The sequence below is a fragment of the Polyodon spathula genome, chromosome 1 (genome assembly GCF_017654505.1).
Source record: "Polyodon spathula isolate WHYD16114869_AA chromosome 1, ASM1765450v1, whole genome shotgun sequence".
NCBI classification, from domain to species: domain Eukaryota; kingdom Metazoa; phylum Chordata; class Actinopteri; order Acipenseriformes; family Polyodontidae; genus Polyodon; species Polyodon spathula.
Window position 1 is genome coordinate 11,574,049 of NC_054534.1, and position 14,036 is coordinate 11,588,084.

Below are 14,036 nucleotides of genomic sequence, written 5' to 3' on the forward strand. Positions count from 1 at the left end.
CTTGCTCCTGGGACGTGCTCTGCTCCTTGTTTCTCTTGGAAATCCTGGTCTATCAGAGAATATTTAGCTTAAAGGACTTCCTTTGTTTGTTAATGCTCTTGATTTCCCGTAAAGATCTTCACCGAAATGATAATGTTAAGCAGCCTTTCTCCTTCCCCTAGGGAGAAAATGTTTTTCTTTTATTCATAATATAAGTTTAGAAGCTGAAGTTTCAAAAAGGAAATGAAAAGATAAAATAATTCAAACCCAAATCCCCAATTTTGGATAATAAACAATTCAAACGACACCTAGAAGCAGCTCCGCTCTGAGTTCAGGTTCGAATCCCGTTTGCAGCGAGCTGGGGGCCTGAGGGAGCGCTGGCTTGGTTTTGTGTTTACACAGGGTACAGAGAAAACCCCGAGATAACAAAACAACAACACGCAAAACTCTTTTGTTCCCTTCTTTTTTTATATATATAATAACCACACAATTTTAAAAATGGAATAGAAACAAATCTACAGTGCAGTCCAGTATATTGTGCTCAACTGTCTTTGTTGTGTGTGCCCAGCTCTTGAGAAAAGGATACTGGTGTGGTCTTGCATTACAGGGCATGGCAGTGCCAGCACCACACCTTCTTCTACAGCTTGTTCCTGCCAAGTTTCATTCCTCTATGGCACACATGTTTCCCGCTGCAGATCGATGTACTGGTCAAGTCAAAGTTTTAACTGGAAATACAAACTAAATAAACAAAAATTAATCGATTCTGTAATGACATATCTATCTATCTATCAATCTATCTATCTATCTATCTATCTATATATATATATATATATATGTGTGTGTGTATATCACAGATGACATATACACACATATATGGTGTATATATATATATATATATATTATATATATATATATATATATATATATATATATATATATATATATATCTTTCAATGAAGATTTAAATATAGCCCGACCTAAACGGACATGTCAGGGAGTGGAGCATTCAAGAGAATAGAGCCCCTTCATTGTAATCTAATGACTTGTTGACTTGTTTCCTGTTCATGTTATAATATGCTATAGAGAGAGTTTCCAGTGACTGGCTTGCTAGACTGCATGGGATTCTATTTTCCTTACTCCCACAGCCCACTGTGACTCTTTTGTATCACAAGCAGTGAACCTCCGGTCAGGGTGAGCCCTCTGAACTCTACTGTATTAGCCCACAGATGTCTGCCGAAATGCTCTGTAAAGAACATGCTTTTTTTTTTTGTGTGTGTGTGTCATGTCATTCTTAAAAACTCTTTTGGGCCCCTTCCACCACAAAGGAAGCACAGTTTACATTGAAAATGTACAACAGCCTAAAAATACATCTCCTCAGATGATACCAGCAGCATCTATACAGTTGTGGTTGCATGGTTGTAACTGTAATGCATTTCATGTGTTGTGTTCATATATTGCAACGACAACTGATTGTTTGCTCAAATAAAACAATGGTATGAGAGACAACAATTCACTTATAAAAAGCACAGGAAGCTTATTATGCTGGATATGCACAGTGTATACTGTATTACAGACATGCTGGGATTTGAAGAGGCTGGATATGCACAGTGTATACTGTATTACAGACATGCTGGGATTTGAAGAGGCTGGATGTGCATAGTGTATACTGTATTACAGACATGCTGGGATTTGAAGAGGCTGGATATGCACAGTGTATACTGTATTACAGACATGCTGGGATTTGAAGAGGCTGGATATGCACAGTGTATACTGTATTACAGACATGCTGGGATTTGAAGAGGCTGGATAAACAATATGTATACTGTATTACAGACATGCTGGGATTTGAAGAGGCTTGGTATAGTGTATACTGTATTATAGACATGCTTGTATTGAAGGCAGAGTGCATAGTGTATACTGTATTACAGGCATGCTGCAGTGAGATTGATAGAACTGTATTACAGACATGCTGGGATGACAATATTAGTTTTGTCGACTACAAATATTTATTGGTATATCATAGAATAGTCTGTTGTATTTTCAGTTTTATAGATTCCAAAACACACCCTTTTAATTATGTCATTTATGACCCCTCTCCACTATACCTGTGTAGTCATAGCAAGTTTCAAACCCTCACAGATATTCCTTTACATCTGTTATCTATGAGATTCTCCAATCCCCCTGTGCAGAACTGAGGACATCTTTCACAAATGACCATAAATGGTCATATTTGCTCTCCCTTTAGTCAATCTGCAATTTATTGAGACAGACACTGCATTCCAAGATACCCCACCTAAGCTCTGTGCTCAATATCTCTCCATTGAAAGTACCATACATTCCAAATATTCTAACAATATGTATGGATCACATTTCCTTACAGTCCTGAACTCAAAAACCAAAATACCACTCCCAGCTTCTTTGTTCAATTTGTAACAGAAAATAACACATTATAATCAGTTATAACACAAAAACTATTACAAAATTCCTTACACTGTATTACAGACATGCTGGGATTTGAAGAGGCTGGATAGTCACAGTGTATACTGTATTACAGACATGCTGGGATTTGAAGCACATGATAAAAGCATAATTTATACACTGCTCTGTATTAGGCAGGGCCTCTCTGGTTTCAAGCTACACTGTGAAGCCTCAGCCTGACAACTCAAGGGATTGCAGATCCTCCAGAGCCCTGCACTGTGGCGTCTGAGTTGGAGTTCATCGTTATGACTACCTGCAACATCACAACAGAATCTTACATGGTGGCTGGTATTGAGGAGAACAAAGACCTTCCACCTTAGTCTTGACTTAGACATGTGAAAGTTAGCATCTTTACAACCCCAAAGAAAAAGGGTAACACTTTACATTAAGTGTCTCTAATTACTGTGTATTTACATAGTAGTTACTTAGTAAATACATGTGTACTTACTCACATCATTACAATGTTATTATGCATAGTTACAATGTACTTAAGCTATCAGATAAGAGTAAAGGCTGATTCACACTGGGCATGTGATTGAGACGGATGCTACAAATGGACGCAGGCTGTAGTTCACGCTGAGTGATCTTCTCCTCACTTTAGTTCCTTCTGATTGGTTTAAAAAAGACAACACTCTTCTGGAGGTTCAGGGAGTCACGCACACAGCCGCATTGAACTGTACACTGTAGAACCGCAGCAACTCGTTTTATAAACAGCTAATCCAAAAAGATCAAAAATAATTATTGTGTGATTGACAGCAAATGCCACCATTCATTTTTTCAGAATTTGTTGAGCTGACCTGCTCAATTTAACCACCCCGCTTCAGTAAACACTGCACGCAGGCTGCTGAGAGACACACATCAAACACGGTTTAAATTCCTGAGTTGTTAGTTTTCATTCTTATTATTTGTCTGTTTATTTATGGTAATGTACATGCTTTATTATTAGTTCTTTAGACATTTTCCGCTACATCTATACAAGTATAATTTATTTATTATAGTATAATTGTATTTGACATGTAAAATTCTAAAGGATAGAGAAAGGCATATGATTGGTTGAATGCCACCAACTTGATGCTGAGAAGTTGAAATCTGCCAGCTCGGTCCTCCTACCGCTGGATAGTCCATTCAAAGAGATGTAAACATCAGCAGCAGTCAGACTTGTTTAGGCTTGGAACAATGGTTTGTGATGTCATTGGAGATGCTTGAAGTCTCGGAATCCTGCACCGCTATTGGAACACAGCGACATATCATGTTCCATTCATTGATGACCAGCTCTCTTGAGAAATCCCCTGTGATATGTACAGCATGTTTGTTCAAGGTCTGACCCGTGGGCTTGTTACAGATCTCTTACAGTAGCACTGCATTCATAATGTGTCATTCCAGGTGGTCTGGGTGACCAGTAAGTTAGTCCAAACGAAACTAGTTGTGAGGATCTGTTTAGTTAAAAGCTTATAAAGGTTTGATTTGTTTCACACAGGAAACAGTGGGATGGATCAAAATCCACGGTTTGTACTTGAATATTGTGTTTATTTTGTGTGCAGAGTAAATACATGCCATTGAGGCTGACACAGAATATGCAGTTTATTAAGCATTTTGTCTCTGCAGAGCAGACTAGGTGACTCGTGAGGATTTTTGTGAGCATCGCATCATCTCATTGTGATTCTGGCATGATAAATCAGGGGATTGAAATAAGACCAGGTGATTACAGACAGGCTGCAGCTGGACAGGTTGAGGAGGGTACTGCGCATCACCTGCTACAAGGTGTATCACCTGTACCACTGGCTGTCCAATGTTGGTCCCTATTTCTGCCTGGTAATGGTTGCTTCTACAGTAAAAGTGAAAAAACAGTACAGAGTTAGCGTTGTGTTTGTGCTTTACTATTGGTTTTCTTATTTGAAGTCGATGCAAAGCGTATTTCCAAGGTGTTTGTTTCTCATGCTGTAACTTGGTATTTTCTTCCCTTCACAATAAAGAGAGTTAATTAAAGACTGGCGAATAATACATTTTGAAAACATGCTGGGTTTCATTCAGGTCTAATTTTCTCAACTTGAGATTTTTCTTGACTTTGAGTTTATTGACCCAAACCAACGCTTCCATGTACTGTTTGGAGCATCATTCAAGCTCTGGGGTTGGATCTTTGCTGTTTTTCAATAGGCCAGGATCAATTTAGTTCATTTTATTTCAGGACATAGTAACCAAAGGATGTGATCAGGTAAAATGATGCCTTTTATTTATTAAATTATAGGTATGAAATTTGTACTTAGGGAGGCTGAATGCAGAGTAGGCTGGTCCTTAGATGTGGTCTCTAAAATACACATCATAATTAGAAGTTGAGTCTGCAGCCTGGAGGATCTGAATTTATAGAAAACTGTTTTGAAGTGTTTGACACAATCAGCACTGAGGCAGAAGAGATGGAGGTTTTCTTTATTTCCACAGGTATTAAAAAGCTTAGTTCTGCATGGGAAAGTTAACAGAGTAAATCTTGGCTAAACAATACTGTCTATAAGAAGAGACTAAGCAGGAGCTCACCTTACAGTGGTGCCACAAGTATTCTGTGATGCAACTCGATTATTACGGATGAAAACAGCAATATCACAATATATGGGTAACAATAGTAATTCACAGAACTTTAAGGACTATTTTAAATAATTGTTTTATAGAGTCTTGTAAAAATTAAACATTGCTTTAGAATAATGAGAATGAACTTTGAATTACAAGCTTGATCTAATTTATCAAAATGAGTTAAAAAAACAAACAAAAACAAAAAAAACATGCCTTAATAAAACATTTCTTAAAGCCTTGTTGTGAGTTGCATTTGTTACACCAGCAGTTTTCAAGATCGCAAGGTCAAAGGTTTGCTGCCTCCAAGTGCATGCACTATGTTTCTGCATTATATCACATGTTGATTGAATATGAAGGGAATCCACACCCCACTGGTGAAGTGCCTGTTTTCTTTCCAGGTTGCTGGTTGGCTCTCCCTGGAGTGGCTACACACAGAACAGGATGGGAGATGTATACAAGTGCCCATTGCACCAATCCAGAACCACATGTGACAGGCTGCATTTACAGAGTAAGCACACCTTTTAAATACAGCAAATGAGCACAATGGAAGCCTGGTAAACAGGAAACAACCACACACTTTTTAGCCACCTCATTGTACCAGAAATTCTTGGTTCAGTGTAATGAGGCATTTCCTTGTATTCTTTTGTCAGTCCAGTCCTTGGCTTGTATTGCTATACATCGCCTCACATCAGGCTGCCACACACTGCAGACACACACACAGTAGAAGGCAGCGTGGTGTAACTTTCCTAAATCTTTAGATGTGATACAGGACTGAGATTTAGAAAAGAAGCGGGCTCCTTGTAGTTTTAAATAGGAGAATGTTTAACTGTAACAAAAAATAATAATAATAACTTTTTAAGACAGCCAATGATTTATCATCATGATTTTGATATATGGTGACCAAAATCAGCGCTTGGATTTAAGAGGGTTAGGTGAGTTAGGGTTAGGGTTATATCATGCAAAAAGATTAACAAATTAAGTACATTGTAACTATGCATAATAAAATTGTAATTTTCAATATAAAGCAAGCATTCATTATGGTAATGGTGAATTCCAGCTTGTATTTCTGTTGTATTGTATCTCTGTGTTGTAATGGTATTTTATTTGAAGATGCTGTATTGCTGAAGATACTCGAGGGTGTTGGATTTTCCCATGGAAATGACCATGAAATATTTGATTATTTTAATCAGAAATGCATGAGTAGAGAATGTGTTTGGAGAGTGCAAGGCTTCAAATCCCCAACAGCTGCAAACCGGAAAGTAAAATAGTTCAAGCCTGTGTCGGACACAAGGGGGCGCTGACGTGCGAGATATCTGGGAATGTGATCAGGCAGAATCCGATCAAACCAAGCACATAACTCCTATACCTGAAACAAGTGCATGGAAGCAGAGCTTCACTTTGAACACAGGATTATTTCAAAACAACATGTGAGACCTGCATAATGTGGTAGTGCACTACAGGATTTCTGGAATGGTTTCATTAGAATGGCATGCACTTGTGGTGCCATGCTTAGTGCTGGTTAGCTGCAGAAATACACCCTATGAGAAAGATGGAAATACAGCTTTTTTCTTTTCTCTTTCAGACAACACAACGATCTCCACGGTGACAGAGATAAAAATCAGCATGAGTCTTGGCTTGACTCTTGCTCGGAATTCTAACAAAAATGGATTTATGGTAATAACTGTGCTGCAGTGATTAGAAATGTGATCTGGGAGTAATCAGAAAGGCTTATGTCAAAAAGGTTTCACGGGATTATATATATATATATATATATATATATATATATATATATATAATAGCTATATATATATAATGTAATTGTTTATACTATACGAATGTATTGTTCTTACTCTTCTGATGATTCTCAACATTATGTAAGGAGCAGACATGTGATTGTCAAAGTCATCACAAGCACACATCTGCTTTGCCTTTTTAACAGAACGTTAAGATCTCCATTGATTCATTTGAAACAATCAGCACAGATCTCAAACTCAATACCATCTCATGTAAGAAGGCACTGTTTTTGAGTGATGTAAACCAGTAGTAAAAAAAATAAACAAACTGTCCTCTATTTAAGCATTAATAAGTGACACCGTGGGAGCTGTAAAGTCCCAGGGGAATGCACTGCTAGATGCTGCTACTTGAACCCTGATTAGCCCAGTCTGTCCATTAGGTTTCTGTTGTGTATACACATGTAAATACAGTACATTCATTCGTGCTTGTTTTCCAGACGTGTGGGCCACTGTGGACACAGCAATGTGGCAGCCAGTACTTCCCTATTGGAATATGCTCTGACGTCAGCCCCTCTTTCACTTCAATACAGAGCTTTGCTCCTGCAATACAAAGTAGGTGCTTCTGGAGACATGCACAAAGTGTTCACATACCAGCAGTAAGAGCCCCAGCCCAGTGGAATTCACTAAGTATGCTGCTGGAGACATAGCACACAGTGCTTATATACTAGCAGTAAGATCCTCAGCCAAGTGGAACTCACTAAGTAACAGGCTTTGACAACTACATAGAAACCATTATCAAAGTTAGACACCAGGTACCATATAAGTTGGTACTGAGGGACAGGCAGTGCTTAACAAATAATCACAAAGAATGCAAATAATATATCCTGATTTAAAGGGGGGGGGGGGGGGTCTTTCTGTACCTGTAATGTTAAGCCTTTTTATTTATAAAGTAGCCAGCCAAGTATATTTAAATACTTAGAGTTGAGCTTGTCCTGAATGTTGATATCATGTTTGTATTGCAGTGTGTGGGGGTCCCATGCATATTGCACTGAATGCTGATATCATGTTTGTATTGCAGTGTGTGGGGGTCCCATGCATATTGCACTGAATGCTGATATCATGTCTGTATTACAGTGTGTGGGGGTCCCATGGATATTGCACTGAATGCTGATATCATGTTTGTATTGCAGTGTGTGGGGGTCCCATGCATATTGAACTGAATGCTGATATCATGTTTGTATTGCAGTGTGTGCGGGTTCCATGTATATTGCACTGAATTCTGATATCATGTTTGTATTACAGTGTGTGGGGGTCCCATGGATATTGCAATTGTGTTAGACGGCTCCAACAGTATTTGGCCATGGCCACCAATCCAGTCTTTTCTAAAAAAATTATTGCAAGGATTAAATATTGGTCCAAATGATGCTCAGGTATGTAAATGTGATTACTCGTTGATTTGTATAAGTGGGTGTAATAGTTCAATAACTCTATCAAAGAATGAACACTGATCAAATCTATTTAATATGGATTGACTGCATGAAAGGTTGTACATTATATATTGGATTTTTTTTTGTGCGTTGTAGTTTGGCTTCATTTACTATTTCCTCAAACTTTCTTGAAAGCGTCCAGGAATGGATTGCTGGGAGAACTAAAAACTAAATAACTAACTTTTTTTTTTCATGTGTTCCTCTCAGGTTAGCGTCATACAGTATGCAGTGGACCCAGATTTTGAATTCAAATTGAATGACTACACAAGCAAAGAAAAGCTGATTACTGCTGCATCCAACATAGACCAGAAATTGGGGGACCAAACAAATACCTTCAGAGCCATTGACTTCGCCAGGTAATTAAACTGCAATATAGATGAATGAAGGAATGAAAACCATTCAGTATTGTTACTTCAGTGTCCTAGCAACAACACAGTAAGCAATGAGGATTGCTTTTTAACTTGCCTATACCCTGCTTGTGCAGAATTCACCTTTTGTTTCTCTGCATTTTCAGATCACATGCCTTCTCGCCATCAAACGGTGGTCGTCCTGGTGCTGCTAAAGTGATGGTTGTTGTGACCGATGGAGAATCCCATGATTTCTCAATGAGAGACAACGTCATTGGTGCTTGTGAGAAGGCTCAGATCACCAGGTTTGGTATTGCTGTAAGTAGACAACTGTTTCTCTCAATTTATTATTATTTTTAAAACAACATTCATTGTCATTTTCAGCGGGTCCTTTTCAGAAGGTGATTTTACTTAAGGATTTTAAAATACATAAATAAATGAATGAATACACAGTACGTGTAACACATAGATAGCTTGACCCCTGCTCAGCTGCTGCTACCAGCCATGAATTATGATTTAGAGTTCAGAATTGCTTCTAAATCTAACTTTCATTGGCTAGTGAGACAGCTTAATAATACAGATTTCAATGCATACATTTTTCCAGTAATCTACAGACGTTATGTTACTTCAGTAGCGTGCAAATGTATTAGAACACCTCAAGATTTGTCATTGTATATCCTTTATATACTGTACCTACCTGCATGAAAACCTCTGGATGTGAGCATTTCAATTTTCGGGTCAGTAATCATTGATGTTAGATCTCTTTGTGCTTTTAATTAGACAGCTTAAACAAGTCTCCTACCTTTCACCATGTGTAGCTATGTGTTCATTTAAAGTAATCAATTAAGTCAGACAATAAGTCATTTGACAATTTTTCACAGTTTTCCAAGATTACAGTTGCAGTAGTTTGATTTCACATGCACAACAAGTCAAAACTACAGAAGCAATGATCTGTTCTAATACATCTGCACACGACTGTATTGATCAGCTGTGGTTTAGATTTAAAATATTGTGGAAAGGAAATTGCAGAAAGCCAGTGAGTGTGTTCTCCCTAAAGGGGAGTTCATTGTAGCTGCTTATCACCTCCCTGTTAAGGACCAAGTCATCGGAATGCACTCTGCACTGCTAATCAGTCAGGTGCTATGTATAAAAGCATTCTCTTCACTATAGTGATGCTTTTACAATTGTGGTAATGAGGAATTATTTGATCCTTACTATATTGTTATACGTCAGAGCTTCTCAAACTCGGTCCTGGGGACCCCCCCGTGTCAGCTGGTTTTCAATCCAACCAAGCTCTTAATTACTTAACTAGACCCTTAATTGAAATGATAATTTGCTTAATTAGACCTTTTTTACTTGTTTTCAGCTCTTAAACAGTTGCAGTTCAAGTTACTTATCAAATGTTACAGCTAACTTGAAATGTGCAACTGTTTAAGAGCTGAAAACAAACAAAAGTGTACAATTAAGCAAATTATCCTTTCAATTAAGGGTCTAGTTAAGTAAGTGAGAGCTCGGTTGGAATGAAAACCAGTAGGCACGGGGTCGCCAGGACCGAGTTTGAGAAGCCTTGCTATACATTATATTGTTTAAATCTTATCCACATTCACCAGATGAAGGGACATACATTATATGGTCTTGAAACTTGTTTATATATATATATATATATATATATATATATATATAGATATAGATATAGATATATAGATATATAGATATATAGATATATTTTATTTATTGCAAGCGAACTTCACTATAACGAACACCCATTTTTAACAATCCCAACAGCAAGAACCGATTTTTTTCAATGCAAATTAGCCCTATTAGAACGACCATGTACAGGACCGACCCAGATATAACGATCTCAGTATTGACTAACACTGAACTTGTCAAGTGTCAAGTATGTTATTCTCTCAGTGAAAGCAAAAGTCATGGTTGACTAATTCAAAGATAACGCTAATTCAAAGATGGCCTATTGTAGCATGAATCATGCATGAAGAATGCAATCATTGCCTGTCAGTCATCTTCACACAAACTGCAACCAGGCAACGGACGTGAGGAGCAAGCTACGCTTTATAGTTTTTTTCAAGAGAAAGGACATGTATTGATCCCAAGTAATGTATAATGAGGGTTATGCAATGTAGCAGGTTCCTGGAGTGGGACACCTCATTCAGCAAGGCTAGCACTCGCACCTTTTCTTTGTAGTTTTTGTACTGTGTTTTGTTATTGCCTTTTGTACAGACTTCTGTATGTGTCCTCTGTGCGTTACCAGCGTTGGTAGCAGCACATGAACCATTTTTTTACTTTCGGTTTTGTGGTTAATAAATCCTGCGCACCTGTGCCGGCGTTTCAACTCCAACTGCCATGTCTCTCTGTCATGCAATGCGGTTACCCACACATGTAACACGAATACCTTGTCAATGTGAAGGAATCCTCATAAAAATACTTTATATTGAGGTTCAATTCAAATTTGCCATTTTGTCATTATTCTGAAAAATACCAAACCCTATTATAGTGAACACCTTGATATAACGAACATTTCTCCAGGTCCCATGGGGGTTTGTTATAGTGAAGTAAACCTGTATATTAGTTACATTGTACTTGTTTGGATCCTTGTGACTGACACAGCAGAACTACACTGGTTTTCAAATGTCCAGCCCTGAAGTCAATGCTACAGTTTAAAACAGTTTGCACACTGGTTACTCAGTATTGTGTCTATGCTGGGATGATCCCTTCACTCCTGTGTTTCAGTGAAGTTGATGAAATCCAAATGGAAATGGCCCAGGCTGGGTTTAGGACAAATACCTCTAGTCATATTCTAATGTCCCAACACTCCTGGCGATGTATTACAAACGCAGCACTGCAGAGCATACAGAAAACCATGGCTGTGTCTCAGAGTACCTGTGCACATATTGAGCAGTTGAAATCTCATATATGCTGTGACAAGCTCTCTAGAAGCTATGATAACAAAGATAATGACTGAGTGGGTGTCAATACTTGTGACTGAATACTTTTTGTTCCTATATGTATTATTATATTGAAACACAGCAGAATGGTGATAGCAGGCGGCACAGTGCTGGATTGTCTATCAGAAGACACCGAGTGTCTAGTAAAGCATGGTGTGTTTTTCCCTGTCCAGGTCCTTGGCTATTATATCAGAAACGACATTGATACTAAGAATCTCATTAATGAAATCAAGTCGATCGCCAGCTCTCCGACAGAGCGGTACTTTTTCAATGTATCTGCTGAAGCAGCCCTGTCAGAGATTGCTGGGACTCTGGGGGAGCGCATCTTTAACATTGAAGGTAAGGGAAGCAGAGCACCAGGTCCACTGTCATTGTTCTTTCAGGCTGTGTTTTAACATTACTGTACATGTTTGAGCAAATACTCTGGCCAAAAGTTTTGCATCTTCCAGTAGTATGAACGAATTTTGTTTCATAAAGTCGAATGTTACATTAACATATTGAATTACGTACCGCTTTGTAGTTTTCCATATACTTAACAAAAAACTACAATTATTTTTTAAATGTGACATTTTCGAAATCTAACTTGAAATACTGTACTACTATTATGACTTCCAGTAGACTTTTGCGATATCATTTTGCAGGTTCTTTGATTACATGATGTTAAATAAAAGATCTCAATAATGTTCATACACACATATCTATATATATATATATATCTATATATACACAAACATAAACTTAATCACTGAATCGCTGTTCTTCACTCTGAGCTCAATTACTTCATTAGTTTTACACTGAATCTCTGAACTTCATGCCTTCATTACTTTTAAACCAAATCTCTGAATCTCTGATCTTCATTCTCAGCTCAATTAATTCATTTTACACTGGATTTCTGGACTTCATGCCTTCATTACTTTTACACTGAATCTCGAACTTCACTCCTTCATGACTTTTACACCAAATTTCTGAATCTTTGATCTTCACTCTCAGCTCAATTACTGCATTACTTTTACACTGAATAACTGAACTTCATTCAGCTCAGTTACTTCATTACTTTTACACTAAATCTCTGAACTCCACTCCTTCATTACTTTTACACTGAATTTCTGAATCTCTGATCTTCGTCTCAGCTCAGTTACTGCAATACTTTTACACTGATTCTCTGAACTTCATGCCTTCATTACTTTTACATGGAATCTCTGATCTTCACTCTCAGCTCAATTACTTCATTACCTTTACAGTAATTCTCTGAACTTCAATCTTTCATTACTTTTACATTGAATCACTAAACTTCACTCTCAGCTCAATTACTTCATTACTTTTACACTAAATCTCTGAAGTTCACACCTTCATTACTTTTACACTGAATCTCTGAACTTCACTCTCAGCTCAGTTACTTCAATACTTTTACACTGACTCTCTGAACTTCATGCCTTCATTACTTTTACATGGAATCTCTGATCTTCACTATCAGCTCAATTACTTCATTACCTTTACAGTAATTCTCTGAACTTCAATCTTTCATTACTTTTACACTGAATCACTGAACTTCACTCTCAGCTCAATTACTTCATTACTTTTACACTAAATCTCTGAACTTCACTCCTTCATTACTTTTACACTGAATCACTGAACTTCACTCTCAGCTCAGTTACGTCATTACTTTTACACTGAATCTCTGAACTTCATGCCTTCATTACTTTTACACTGAATCTCTGAACTTCACTCCTTGATTACTTTTATATTGAATCACTGAACTTCACTCTCAGCTCAATTACTTCATTACCTTTACAGTAATTCTCTGAACTTCAATCTTTCATTACTTTTACACTGAATCACTGAACTTCACTCTCAGCTCAATTACTTTATTACTTTTACACAAAATCTCTGAAGTTCACACCTTCATTACTTTTACACTAAATCTCTGAACTTTATGCCTTCATTACTTTTACACAGAATCTCTGATATTCACTCTCAGCTCAATTACTTCATTACTTTTACACTAAATCTCTGAACTTCACTCCATTACTTTTACACTGAATCACTGATCTTCACTCTCAGCTCAATTACTTCATTACTTTTACACTGAATCTCTGAATTTCACACTTCATTACTTTTACACGGAATCTCTGATCTTCACTCTCAGCTCAATTACTTCATTACTTTTACACTGAGTCTCTGGACTTCACTCCTTGATTACTTTTACACTGAATCACTAAACTTCACTCTCAGCTCAATTACTTCATTACTTTTACACTAAATCTCTGAAGTTCACTCCTTCATTACTTTTACACTGAATCACTGAAATTCACTCTCAGCTCAGTTACGTCATTACTTTTACACTGAATCTCTGAACTTCATGCCTTCATTACTTTTACACTGAATCTCTGAACTTCACTCCTTGATTACTTTTATATTGAATCACTGAACTTCACTCTCAGCTCAATTACTTCATTACCTTTACAGTAATTCTCTGAACTTCAATCC

At 37.4% G+C, this 14,036-nt stretch overlaps 1 protein-coding gene across 1 annotated transcript in view; it reads left to right on the forward strand.

The window, feature by feature from the left end:
- itga2.2 (integrin, alpha 2 (CD49B, alpha 2 subunit of VLA-2 receptor), tandem duplicate 2) overlaps nt 1–14,036 on the forward strand; it is a 52,226-nt gene that overhangs the window by 18,589 nt on the left and 19,601 nt on the right. The window contains exons 3-9 of the mRNA XM_041247127.1: nt 5,418–5,527; nt 6,602–6,693; nt 7,250–7,364; nt 8,055–8,182; nt 8,447–8,595; nt 8,754–8,904; nt 11,723–11,888. Of these exons, the coding sequence (XP_041103061.1) occupies nt 5,418–5,527; nt 6,602–6,693; nt 7,250–7,364; nt 8,055–8,182; nt 8,447–8,595; nt 8,754–8,904; nt 11,723–11,888 (911 nt within the window). The remainder of the gene's footprint in view (nt 1–5,417; nt 5,528–6,601; nt 6,694–7,249; nt 7,365–8,054; nt 8,183–8,446; nt 8,596–8,753; nt 8,905–11,722; nt 11,889–14,036) is intronic.